This window comes from Parasteatoda tepidariorum, chromosome 4, assembly GCF_043381705.1.
Source record: "Parasteatoda tepidariorum isolate YZ-2023 chromosome 4, CAS_Ptep_4.0, whole genome shotgun sequence".
NCBI classification, from domain to species: Eukaryota; Metazoa; Arthropoda; class Arachnida; order Araneae; family Theridiidae; genus Parasteatoda; species Parasteatoda tepidariorum.
Genome location: NC_092207.1, coordinates 59,911,123 through 59,924,907, shown reverse-complemented (window position 1 = coordinate 59,924,907; position 13,785 = coordinate 59,911,123). Strand labels below are relative to the sequence as shown.

Sequence of the window (13,785 nt, the reverse complement as noted above, 5' to 3'; positions counted from 1 at the left end):
TATTTAAGAAAATTAATTTTAATAAAACACCATTTTTTTCGAAACTTTATTAAATATTAGCTTAAAAAGCATTTAAAAACCAAAAATTGCCCACTGGCGGTTTTGCAAGTAAAGTTTCTTATTTTAACCTGCAGTCTTTGCATAGCAAAACTGGTTTTTCCATGTTATTAGGTAGTAAAATAGTGTGAAACGGAGAAACATTATCCCAATATTGTCTATTTTTTAAACTGTCAGTGGGTTAAAATAAAAACTATTGTTTTTTTGAAATATAAATTCTATAGGTATAACCTCCAAGATACCTAAATTTTCGATAAATAGATTGCTATCCGTTTTGTGAGGATTTGGAAACAATAAATTTCATCTATAAATGCAATCTAAAAATTAGTTTATTTTTAATTCTGTTGATTGGGGGCAAAATGACTTAGTTAAATTTGATTTTCCAGGATCAAAGTATTTTGCATATGTTTTATCAAATGCAAACATTAAAAATATTTAACAATCAAAATATTACAAATGCTGAAATTATCTTTCATAACAAGTCATACTATAAAATTTCTCTTATTGATGACCTATCAGCATAAAGTAATCGGTGTGCAATTTTAGTTGTATTTTTTCTGAAGTATCTTTACTTCCTAAAATTTCTTTTAATCTGAAAAAGAAATATAAATTAATAATGTCATTTATTTAAAGTGTATTAAATGTTATAAGAAAAGAAAAACTGTACAATGCCAAACAATAAGCATTTTGTACTAATTTCTTTTCTTTACGGCAGATTTAGGCTTCCTGCTATGGAATATTTTTAATAAATAATAGTGTCAAAATATTTTCAGCATTGTGCAAAATTTAACTGATAAATCCAGATGCTTTCGGTTCTTCAAATAATATGCATAACCTTAATTTGATAATTAAATATTATGAGACCTGACCAGTAGATCATCTGCCTTCTATTATCCAGGTATGAGAATTCATCGCTAATTTCTGCTTTTTTATGATTTTTTTCCCGACCTCTGATTTTTGTTTGATTTTAATCCGATTTCCACTATAATACTATTTTTAAAAAATTGCATGTTAGGGAAATGAAATCTGGAGTTGAACATAGTGGCATTTTGTTACACCGCGAAAAACACTCAGTTATAGAATGCACTAAACTCTTTCATTTAAAAAAAAAGTTACAAATTTGAGGTGTAATTGTCTCCACTAGATTGGTCATATATTGATTTTTCGAAATTTGCATATCGTAATAGTATGTTAAAAAAGATCAAAATTTGACCAAAAAAAAACTATGTGGAAATCCTAAACTCTCGGAAAACGCGATCAACAAAACAATGCGGACAATTGAGTGCATGAAAAAGTGATCTAAAAAAAAAATTTTTTTTTTTAAGTGATTTAATATAAAGAATTTAAAAAATTTCTGAACATCCATGGCAAAAACAAAAATGCGATCGATAAAACCACGTGAGTTTAGGGGTAAATCGTCAAGAATCCAGGGCGTAAAAAAAGCGATTCTTCAAATGTGTGATTTGAATATTCTCGTGTATGGTGTTAGGTTTCATGTCTCATGTACCTATGGGGTGTAGTGTGGCAGGCCTCCTTGTGGTGCACCCTGGGTAACGCTGAATCTGCTACAGCCTTCGCCAATTTCTTGCTGTCTTGTACTGATTTTGAAGACTATATGAAGGTTTTTAAAAATGTTTTAAAAAACTGTCCTTTCAAGGGCACGGACAACCCCGGCCTTAAGTTTCTTTTCTGGAATGCCGGTGGCCTTACTATTGACTAGTTTACTGAACTTAAATATATTATTTCTCATGAAAAACCTGATGCAATTGGCATTGCTGAAAGCGGCTCATCTGCTGACAAGCTTGAATTTTTCCCAATGAAGAACTATAAATCATATTCTCTTAGACGTTCTCGCCAAATAGCATCTGGAATTGTTATATTCGTTAAAGACACTCTCATTGCAGAACCACTGATTAAACATACCATGACATCCTCTGACTTTTTGGAAGCAATTGAATTGAGAGTGTGGAAAAACAACATTGGCTTTCGTATTTCATTCATTTATAATCCACCTCGAAATAAACCTGACCTAAATTCTCTCATTGTGGATTGGAATAAACACTCCATTATTTTAGGTGATTTTAACGCCCACTCCACCAGATGGGGTTATGACCAAAACTGCCCTATTGGCAATTTGGTAGAAGATTTTATTGATACAAATCAGATTGATTTTATTGAAAACTCAAAGGCCTCACCTACTTTTCTTTCATATGGGGGCAGTTCTTCTCATCCTGACTTATTGCTGTCTCACCCACGATTAACACCTTTGATAAAACACGACCTTATCATGGCTCCTGGTGGTGCTGGTCATAAGATCCTTTCTGTGATTATCTCAGAGCCAAGACTGACTAAAGAACGCAGAATTACTCGATGGAACTTGAGCAAGGCTAACTGGAAGAAGTATGCAGAATTAACAGATTCACTTTTGGGAAACTGCCCTTTACATGAAAATAATGACACGGCCCTTGATCGGATCGTGATCACAATCTTGCAACGTGCCAATGCTTGTGTCCCCAGGGGTCACATTAAAAATGCAAAACCTTTCTGGAATGATAAACTTCAGGCGAACAAGGAAGAAAAAGACCATGCAAGAGCTAGGGCAGAATCCACTGGCCTCCTAGAGGATTTTATCTCCTTAAGAAAAAGCCAGGCCATTTTAAAGAAAGAGATATTAATTGCAAAACGCTCTTCTTTTAGCAAGTTTCTGGAAAATATGAACTATCGAAAAGATGGACCAAAAGCTTTTAGATTTCTATCTGCTTTAAATGGAAAGCGCACACAACCTTGCAAACAACCTTTGAAGGTTAGCAATAGAACTTTAACCTCAAACAAAGATATTGCCAAAGCTTTTTTGAAACTTTATCGCAAGATTAGTAATTTTTACCCGATGACTAGGATTAAGAGGGGTGAAATAAATCCCTCTGGTGATAACCCAGAATGGAACTGCCTTTTCTCCTCACCTTTCACTGTTAAGGAATTTCAGAGAGGACTCCGTTGCTTGAAGAGAGGAAAGAGTGCTGGTCCTGATGGCATCCTCCCTGAATTTATTTTGGAACTTGGCGTTAAAGCTGAACAAGCAATCCTTAATTTTATAAACAAAACTTGGGGTGGCACTTTCCCGAGCCTCTGGAGAAAGGCTGATGTTACACCTATTTTGAAACATGGGAAAGACCCGACGGACATCCAAAATTTTAGACCAATTTCCTTGACCTGTATCCTAAGTAAGCTAACTGAAAGAATGGTCGTTGATTGGCTTCAGTTCTTTTTGGACTATGGTGGCCATATCTCTGAGAGACAGGCTGGTTTCAGATGTGGATACAATACAACGGACAGATTGTCAGACTTTCACAGCATATTAAGGACGGCTTCAGAGGAAGCAAAGTACACTTGCTGTCTTCGTTGATTTTAAATCGGCGTTTGACAGAGTTTGGAGAAAATTGCTTCTTAAGAAGTTGCTTCATAAGAAAGTGTATGGAAATCTTTTTAAGTGGATTAGTGATTTTCTTTCACAAAGATTCTTGAACATTAAATATGGCAATTCTCAATCAGGGTATGGACAAACCAGGCAGGGCCTTCCACAGGGCTCAGTTTTAAGTCCTGTCCTCTTAAATGTTATGGTAAATGACCTTTTGTGCTACATTAAAAAATGCTGTTCCAGAGACTGAATCTTTGTTGTATGCCGATGACCTTGTTATTTGGTCTACTGGCTCTGATATCTCTATGCTGGAGAAAACACTCAATTTGGCTTTAGAGGCTTTGGCAACCTGGACCCTGGACAACGAATTCAAGGTTAACCCAGAAAAGACAAATTTTGAACTTTTTACCCTTAGTACCAAAAAGTTTAATGTTAACTTGGTATACAAAAATAGTACTCTGGGTCGGACCGATTGTGCTACCTACTTGGGCATAACTCTTGATACCAGACTGATCTGGACTAAATACATAAATCAAGTGGCAGATAGCGTGACAAATCACCTTGGTCTATTGAAACGTCTCGCTGGAATAAAGTGGGGTTCATCCCAAAGTGTCCTTGCTTCCACTTTTACTTCTTACATTAAACCAGTATTTGACTATAGTTCAGAAATCCTTGTTACTGCCTCGGACAGTGCGTTATCAAAACTCGATTTGGTTCAAAACAAAGCACTAAGGCTCATCACTGGTTCTGCGATCTCAACCCCTATTTCTGCCATGCAGCTCCAGACAGAAATTTATAATTTATCTGACAAACGAACTTATACTGTCCTTTCTCTTGGTGAAAGATAGTTGAGAAAGGAGCACTTTTGGCCGTACTACAATCTTCCTCAAACTAGACTTAAATCTCAACATTTCTTTCTTTTTGAGTACCGGAGACTTACAGAGATCTTTGAGGTCTCCAACTCCAAACTTTGCATCTATAGGCCACCTGTTTTTACGGGCCTTCTGAGATATGCCACTGCCAGATTCGACTTGGTACTGCCTGTTTGGAAATCGGACTTCCACCAGACCGAGTTGTATCCTATCGCTCTGGCCACTATACATGAGAGATACCCTTACGAGCAATGGCTGCAGGTTTTTACTCATGGATCCGCCACTTTTTCAACTGGTAGAGCTGGAGCTGGTGCTTACTCCAAATATTTCAGCCTTAGAGAACCTCTTGACACTTGGGCAGATAATTTTGATGGAGAAGTGTTTGCAATCCTTATGGCTATTACAGCTATTGGTGAACCATCTGAACAAAACATTGTTATCTTTGTCGATTCTCAGGCTGCTATTCAGACCATTTCTGAATATAATTTAGATCTCTCTGCACTCGAATTTAAGTGTAAACAACGCATTGACTCTCTTCTTTGTTCTGGAAGAGAGGTAGTCCTGCAGTGGATCCCTGGCCACTCTGGCATTTACAGAAATGAACGGGCTGACATGTTGGCTAGAGAGGCTTCAGCACTGCCATCCATCTTCTCATCCAGTTCCCCTTAGAAATGCAAGGCGGCTTCTTAAGAGCAATTTGCAGGCACAGAACAATATCTGCTCTTAGGGACTTAGCTGATGGAAAATCCTGGGCTAGCCTTCTTGATGACCAGCAGCGCTCTCACCTTTCCCTCCTTCCAGAAGCTGAGGGAGTTGCTTGCCTTAGATTAATTACTGGACATGACTACTTGCAGGCCCATTTATTTAAAATTAACTTGGTCAATTCACCTCTTTGTGTGCTCTGTAACACTTCGCCTATGACTGGGGAGCATTTATTTGATTGCCCCTCTCTTCTTGACATTCGTTCCTCTGATGACTTTTGTGCCCTCTCACCTTCTGGAGCTACTTCAGTATTGTATTGGACTGCAAGACGCCTTATGTCTGAGAAGACGATGGCGGGCGTAATTTTAAAAAGAAAAAAAATGTCTCTACCCGTGTTATTTGTATGGTTACACTACTTCGTTCATCACCATGTTAATTAGTATACTTGTTGATTGTGAAGTGGGCTCAGTTATACAGTTTTTAAATGTAACAAAGGTTAGTTCTGCTGAAATTCACCAACAGCTCATCGTGAAGGTGTAATGCATGATGGAAATGTGCCTAAATGGCGTAGACTTTTTAATAAAGGAAGAACAAATGTTAATGACAAAGAACGATCTGGATGGCTTGTTCTCATGAATGGAAAGTACTGATTTAGCACACTCAGACTTTCATCTGTTTCCAAAACTTAAGGAATTTTCCTGTGGAAAGCTTTGGTAAATGATGATCACATGTTGAAAGAAATTGTTTCTAACTAGTTTAACGGTCAAACAACAGAGTTCTTTAAAAATGGAAACTAAAAACTGGTGCTTGACTTGACTAATGTTTCAATGCTAATGGTGACTATGTTGAAAAGTGAACAATTTACGTTCCCAAATAAAGCTTCTTTTACTCCATTACAAAACGGTTCTTACTTTTAAAAAAATTACCCTTGTACATTTGAAATCTATAAACACTTTTTTGTTTATATGATGTGTAAACAATATACATACATTTGATGTATTAAATTATTTTAAGACCTTTGATTTACACATACTATTCTGGAAATGATAACTACCCTTTCCTTAATAATAAATGTAATTTACCTTTCTTCGATCTCCGGTAACAACTCTGATGCTTGATCAGGATGTTCTCGTGACAACTTTTGATATGAACTCCATGTGCTGAGATATCCAATATAATCAGCCAGTGAGCTTTCACTTTCATTTACAAGTTCAACCCTATTTGAATAAACAAAAGCACTCATTTCATAATAAGTATTTCTGCATTTACAAAAAGAGTATAACTAATACTAAATGCAAAAATAGTTTTTATTTTCTTTATCCTCTTATATTGTTCCCTCCAGTTTTTAAACTCATGCTGCTGCTAATTGTCATGGAATTTCTTAGAAAAGAATTATTTTTATACTATAGCATTCAATTTTCTTCAGTTCTCAACCTCAAGACATCTGGTTACTCATCGAAATTTACTCAAATTGAGAAACTTTTTGAGTCAAAGGATTTAATTTGCCTTCCATATTCTATGTGTCTTATAACAAATAGCAGGTACTTACCTACCTTTTAAATGAGTCATCACTTTTAATAACCCAAAGAAAAAAATATAAGGTTTAGAATTTGTTCAAGTTAGAAAAGTTCTCTCTCTAAATAACATAGATTTTCTTTCACTTTTACAAGAATCAATGAAGAGAAGTAACTTTAATTTTTGTAACTATAACTTGATTAATATTTAAATTTAATTTCACATAATTATGATTTTTTGTTACAATTTAAACTAAATAAATTTATGTTAATGACTTTTAATGAATCCAATTGTTGTCCTGAGAAAATACTATCTCATTTTTTATGCAAAATAGATTTTCTGTTAGTGAACTAAGCTGTTTATTCCAATCAATACTTTCAGGTACTGGTGTGATAACATTAAATGGTAGACACTTTAGTTTTAAATCCACTAGAATTTCTTATAATTAATTACTGTATTTCAATCAAAGGTCAAATATTATTTTACTATCAAAATATTTTATTCAAATCAATGAATAAATTAAAATAATTCATCACCAGTAAAAGCACAGTAGACTATTAACTTGAGTTTTATAATGCATGAAATTATTATAACTAAAGGTTTTACTTTTAAAAGGTCGTAAAAAAAGAAACACTTGTCAGAATGACCTAATAATTCAGGAAGCACTAAGTATATAGGTAAAACAATAGTAATTATTTTTGCCCAATAAAAGAATAACGCCAAAATTGTTTACCTAATAGAAATAGATATTCCAGTATTTGTCATAAGACAAACATGCTAATGAAAAATGTGACTAGTTGTTGTGATATTGTTTACAGCCCGTGCAAGTTTTAAAAAAAAAGTGTCACAGTGCTTATGAAAAAATCATTATCTAACTTTGTAAAGGATAAAAACAGTTGAAAAAGTAAAAAAAAAATCGATATTTCCTAGGGCACAGGTAGAAAACTGACAAAGCTATACTAAATTGTGAATCATTTTCCTAATAACTTTTTCTAATTCGGTAGCAGAGTATTCTAACCATTATTTAACTGCTAAAAACACTTGTACAATTCAACACTTATACATATTGTAATTTTCCTAATCATATTTTTAATTACATAAAATTATATTTATTAAATTTTAATTAATATAAATTTTTACTAACCTCTTTTGGTTTAAAAAAGGAAAATTAACATCTGTATATTTATTTTGCACAATATATCTTTCTTTATCCCAATAGGCACCTAATTTCTCTTCATGACAATACTGAAATGAAATGATTTTTACACTAAATAAACAAAATTTTTACACTTAATAAACTTTTGAATACATAAAAGTAGTTTTAAAGGAAAGAATATCATGAAAATAAATTAGAATTATTCTCTTTTTTTTTAGTCATAAAAATATTTTGAAATTTTACTATGCAAAGGTATTAGTAATAGATAATTAAATATCTAGCTGTTTAATATCTGAAATGAAAACTTCAAGGGAATTTGAATTCTTAAAAAAATAGAAATAATGACACTAATAATAATCTTTGTTCAAAATTTTATTTCTGCGTTTAGTAACATTTATTTTTTCTCATTTCTGTTTCTTTATTTGGGAATTGTGTGTTGTTTCAGACTTTTAAGGTCTGCGACGTACCTAAATTTCCATCACTGATCGCAGTTGAATGTTCTTATTTTTGACTTTATTGCAACTACAAATTATTATTTTTTTTAAAAATATATATATATATATTTTCCAGTTAATTAAAAAATAGAGAAAAGTGAATCTTTTTCCTACACAACTGGTAAGACAACAGAAAAATATCTTTTTCTTTAATTTTCTGTATTTAATGCATTACCTTAAAGAAAATGGTTTATAGTTAACCATTCTTATCAGTAGATTATGAATTTACTGTATTTGTTAATCTAAAGCAAGTCTAGTACATAGATGATAGTTAAAATTTTACTGTAACAAGCAAGTTTAGTCAATAATTTTGTCAACAAATCACGTTTTAATTGCATGTGATTATATGAATCCGTGTTAAGGGGGGGAGGGAAAGAGAAATTTTGTAGACTGTAAATGACACTGTGGATACTTTATTAAAATACCACCAGAAGAAATATATGAGCAATTAAAGTAATAAATCTTAGAATAAGAACTCTGTCAGAATGAGTGTTATGATTTCTAATTATGTTATTCATATAAAATAAATTGTTCCTGTAATTTTTGGTAATTACATACTTTAAATTCAGATTTTTAAAAACATTGATTTTAAGAAAATCTTTCTATGCTAACACACATTACAAAAAAAAAGTTTATTAGAGAATTCTTTGAAACTTTGTTAGTAGATGTCGTATTATGTTAACTCTTTTGTACTAAAAGTTAAAGAGCCAATTTATTTTTATTATGCTTTAAGTAAGAATGTTTTGAATTTCTCTTTAAAAAGTCAATATTCAGCATAGTTTAACTTTGTATTTTTGATATTTTGCAATGATTTTAATTCAAAATGCAGGTAATCATTTTATTCATCTAGAAAAATAAACTATTTTGATATTTATGCAGTATAATTTGTTGTAGAGCTGTATATAATTTGTAGTTTTTATACTCCTATATGTTCTTATTTTTGAAAAAGTATTTTATAAATAAGTTTACTTTTGATTTATAATTTTAAGACTCCTGCTTACTAACAATAAAATAAAAATTATAATTAAGGCTGTTTCCCTAAAAAATTATGTTGAACCCAGTTTGATACCTTAAAAATTTATAAGTGGAATGCATAGTGGCTTACATCAAAAACACATTTATAGATTTCACTATTCTTTTTATTATCATCCGTCTTTGGAAGTGGAATCCAATATCCATAAGCTGCCACTACTCCACCTGGAATAAGAATTCTTCTAATTTCCTTGTAAAGGTTGTCCAGAGGGACAAACCAATGAATGGATTGACATAATGTAACCAACTGAACTGAAGATGAGAGAACTGGCAAATTGTCACCTTCAGATACCCTAAAAAAATTCATTTCAATTACCTTTTTTTTATTGATTTTCCACTTTAGTTAAAATACAGTTTAATAAGTAATTTTTTTTATGGATTGAGCTGCAATCAAAACTAAATGTGTCATACAATAATTAAGCAGCAATAAAATTTAAAATAAATTGCATAATATAGTAAAATCTTAATACCATAATATTTTGGGAACCAATAAAAATACATATTGTTGTAGATATTGCTATATCAAGGGCTTATGGCCGGGTTAGACTGGTCGGTAGGACGCTGGGCCCATGTCCGAGAGTTTGTGGGTTCGAACCCCGCCAGCCGAAGTTAAGTGACTGATGCACGTTAAATCTGTCAAGTCGCAAAAGTCCTCCATGTTCCCATAACAAATCAACACCTCTGGTGGTACTGGATTGGAGATCGATCGTTCTCTGATTCAGGTCAAAATTACAATCTGTGGATGTATGAATGGGTTTGCCCTATAAACGGGTGCAACGTATGGTGTGGCAGAAGTAGAATTCTTGGCCATAGATGGCGCCACTGAAAAACAAGAAACGCACACTCTGCCTTAAATTTGCTCGGTTTAACCAAGCAGGCTTGCCCATGTGGCAAATGGCATTAGAAACAACAAGGGCTTATATATTTTGGGAACACATTAAGTTGTTTATCTTGAAACGAAAGTTGCTTTTGCTGTGCCATTTCAAGGAAAAATACACTCGTGAAAAAAAAAGAAAGTCAAATGTTTTGTTTACAAATCAAACACATTTTAAATTGAAAGTTGAAGATTTTTTATAAAATAATCAAATTTTGTATATACAAAGTAAGAAAACACTTGGTTTGTTAACCTGGAATGTATGGTCATTCCTATCTCATAATCAGGTTTTTAAGTGAACGGAATGAAAACAAATAAGAATGTTATATGTCTGATTTCTAGTAGATAATGGAGACATTTTCTATAAAGAAAGCTCTTTGGAGTCTTCTCTTTGAAGGACCGGGTTATATTGAAATCTGAACAGTAGCCATTCTTACATTATAGAACAGAAATAAATCGGAAATCAACAGTAAAATCTTCTCCTGTCTAAAAAAATGGATAAATACCAAAAGATAATAAAATTGTGAATTTTTTCAGCATTTGTAAATCAAAATATTATAAGAATAACATTAAAAGTAAACAAAAAAAAATTTCCGGGATTTATTTGGAGAGTATCACAATATTGAGAGAATTATATTAATTCATATGCAAATTCAATGGGATCACGAAATGTTAGGTATATTGTACTAGAGGGAGTTAGTGTATGTGATGGAAAAAGAATCATTGGATATCTTTGTGGCAAGAGTTCACTATATTTGATTATTTTAAGTAAATCTTCAATAATTCTTAAAAATTTCTTTGCAACAAAATTTTTTTAAGATTAAGGCAAGTTGTTACGGTGTTTGTTTGAATTATTTGTCACTGATGCATACTTAACTTATAAAAGATATTTTAACAGAATTTAAAATATACTTTCTAAATTATTCACATATTCTAGAAAACTTCTTGCGTCAAAATTAGAGCTATTTTAAATTTAACATTTTTAAAGATTGACAATGCAAAAATTTATATCACGAACTTGTGAACATTTTTTTTTTCATAACAATTTTGAAAATATTCATTTCCTGTGAGATTTTAACATGAATGATATGATCTATAAATTTATAGGCTTCCTTTTAAATCCCAAACTACATATGTACTTATTAATTTTCATAGGAAATTTTTCTTACACATTTATCAAAATTAATTTACAATTTGGAAACTATTTTATAAATATATTCTTAAGAATTTTTGTTAGTCAAAAAAGAACAAAATTTCAGAGTTTCTTCTGCTTTTAATAAGTCGTAGGTACTTTCCATTAATACCAATGTAGGTATTAATAATGGTACAATTGTAATTTTCCAATATTTTTATAGTTCTTATGCATAATGTTTTCTAATGCAGGAAGAAGAAATGTTCTAGTTATATTTCATACTACAGTACAGAACCCGTTATCCGGAAATCAGAAAATCGGAAAACCAAAAAACCGGAACGAAATTCNTGATAAAAAAAAAAAAAAAAAATCTTTATGATTTATTTTAAATTTGATACCATATGATAATATTAAATTTAAAAATATTCATAAATTATCTTTAATGTTTTTCCATTGAACTGCAATGAAAATTATTGATTGTTTTTTTAAACATCTGATTTTCTAACTTTAATAATTAGGTGAAAATAGTTACTGATAAGCTACAAAATCAAGGCTAACTACTTACTTGTATTCAATATTTGGTAAAGCATGAATTTCCTGAGCACATTTTATTTGTGCTTCACTAACATCTACACCTAATAAGCTTTTAAAGTGCTGTGACAAAACAAATGTACTCTGGCCACTTCCACATCCAATATCAATTGCTTTGCAAAAAGGAGGCTCTAGCTTTGGGGGAAAGATATTAATAAGAATTGACTTGAAACTTTAATATTAGCATCAATGTACTATATTTTGTTACAAAACAAATATTTAGAGTAATTTGTATTTAATTGATTAATAAGAATAGTAAATTAATGTAAATGACGATTCATAAAATAAATTTAAATAAGAGTTTTCCTTCATTTATTTTGTATTATATGTATTTATGTTCATGAAAATTCATTAAGCGAAAATGAATGCATCTGACATATTTTTTTTTTAACTAGTTGAATGTTTAATGAAAATTATTAATATTCTAAAGAGAGAGAATGTCCGGGATTTCCTACCTAAGATATTAATTTTACAGAAACAATTTTTAAAATAGATTTTTTACAATAAAATTACTAATAAATTTTTCTTAAAGGAATTCAATTTACAAAAGGGCTCATTTTTTATGCTGGTGAAATAAAAATAATGCAAAATATAGATTAAAAAGCACAAACAAAAATTTTAAATGCAGCTGTTTTAGTATTATCAGCAAATAACATCATCAGTATACAAGACCCATAGAGTAAGAGAAATATTAGATTCAGTGGATTGTTTGATGTCTTCAAAATTTATATGGTGTAACCTATAGTTACCTTATATTAAAAAAAAAAAAATTATATTAATATCAAGCAAAGGAGAAATATTTTTGAAATGTAATGAAAAGCTAGATTTCAAAAAAGTTAGATCGTTTTTCAATCAAAAAGCATGTAAAAATATTATTTAAGATTCGAAAGTTCTTTTTTACGTGTTTTCATAAATATTTACTGCAGTTACACTGCTTCCCTATTTACATTTCTCCTATCAAAATGTCTGTAGTTTGTAATGCTTATCCATCTCAGGAAGGGAATTAACCTCTATCCAAACCAACTTTGGAAATATACCCAATACATTATACAACAGTACCTAATACTAAAATATTAGTTGTACCACAATTAATAAAGCCTAACTGGAATAACTTGGCAACTTTTTTTAATCCCCCTTCCCACAAAAAGTTCCCAATTTTCTAATGATTTGTTAATAATCGAGGTTTTTTTTAAAAAAAACATTTATTTTAAATGAAAGATTTCGAAATATAATTTCAAAATTGTAAAGTAAATTTTGATAACATTTTAAAATTAAATTTATAAAGAATGCACTTGCTTGAGACAAAGAAAAGATAAAGAAATAAAGATAAGATAAAGAAATCAAGAAAGATGTATTGATATTGAGAAATATTCAGAGATTTTAATGGTTTTACACACTAAAAAGTACCTTAATTTTTTCTTTCATGTATGTAATAATGGTTTCAATCAATTCTCGAGGTGGATAAGGCCGAAATTGTGAATAAAGTTTTGCATGTTTCGCTCCTTTAAAAAGAGCAGACGACATTTTTTATGACAAATTCTCTACGTTGCCATTCAATGCATCCTAAGATATGTGGTGATCTTTAATGTCACTAAGACTCCTATATTGGCGATCAAAATGGGTTACAGGTGGCGTAGAGCAGAACTCTCTGCCTATGGTGACATTTCGTATAATTGCACCATTGGCGTGGTTGATAAAATTTTTGGGGTGGATAGATAAATAAATGAACGAAAATACACTAACATATAGATTGATAAAAGAATCTTTCTTCTTAATGTATGGCAAAAACATGACATCAAACATAAAATAATTTTGCTTCACAATCAAATCAATATCCTTCACTAACACTCGATATAAAATTATGAAAACAGAAACATTTTGATATAAAATAAAGCGCTCCGTAATCTACGTCCTCATATATAATTTTAGAACCATCTTTAAGCAT

General features: G+C 31.1%; 1 protein-coding gene across 1 annotated transcript; it reads right to left on the bottom strand.

Moving 5' to 3' along the window:
- Positions 1 to 368: 368 nt before the first annotated feature.
- LOC107450186 (putative methyltransferase DDB_G0268948) lies at positions 369 to 13,409 on the bottom strand. The gene is made up of 6 exons (XM_016065933.2): positions 13,248 to 13,409; positions 11,815 to 11,975; positions 9,317 to 9,536; positions 7,706 to 7,806; positions 6,129 to 6,263; positions 369 to 649 (listed from the first exon to the last, which is right to left on the bottom strand). The coding sequence occupies exons 1-6, from the start codon at positions 13,362 to 13,364 to the stop codon at positions 559 to 561; spliced, it is 825 nt and encodes a 274-aa protein (XP_015921419.1). The 5' UTR covers positions 13,365 to 13,409; the 3' UTR covers positions 369 to 558.
- Between the last annotated feature and the right edge of the window lie 376 nt (positions 13,410 to 13,785).

Bases quoted from the DNA above. Each gene is read 5' to 3' on its own strand.
- LOC107450186 (XM_016065933.2), bottom strand. From the start codon at position 13,364: ATGTCGTCTGCTCTTTTTAAAGGAGCGAAACATGCAAAACTTTATTCA. The intron at 9,537-11,814 runs GTAAGTAGTTAG...GAATTTTTTTAG, and splicing joins TTACCAAATATTGAATACAA to GGTATCTGAAGGTGACAATT. The intron at 7,807-9,316 runs GTAAGCCACTAT...ATTTCATTTCAG, and splicing joins TCTATAAATGTGTTTTTGAT to TATTGTCATGAAGAGAAATT.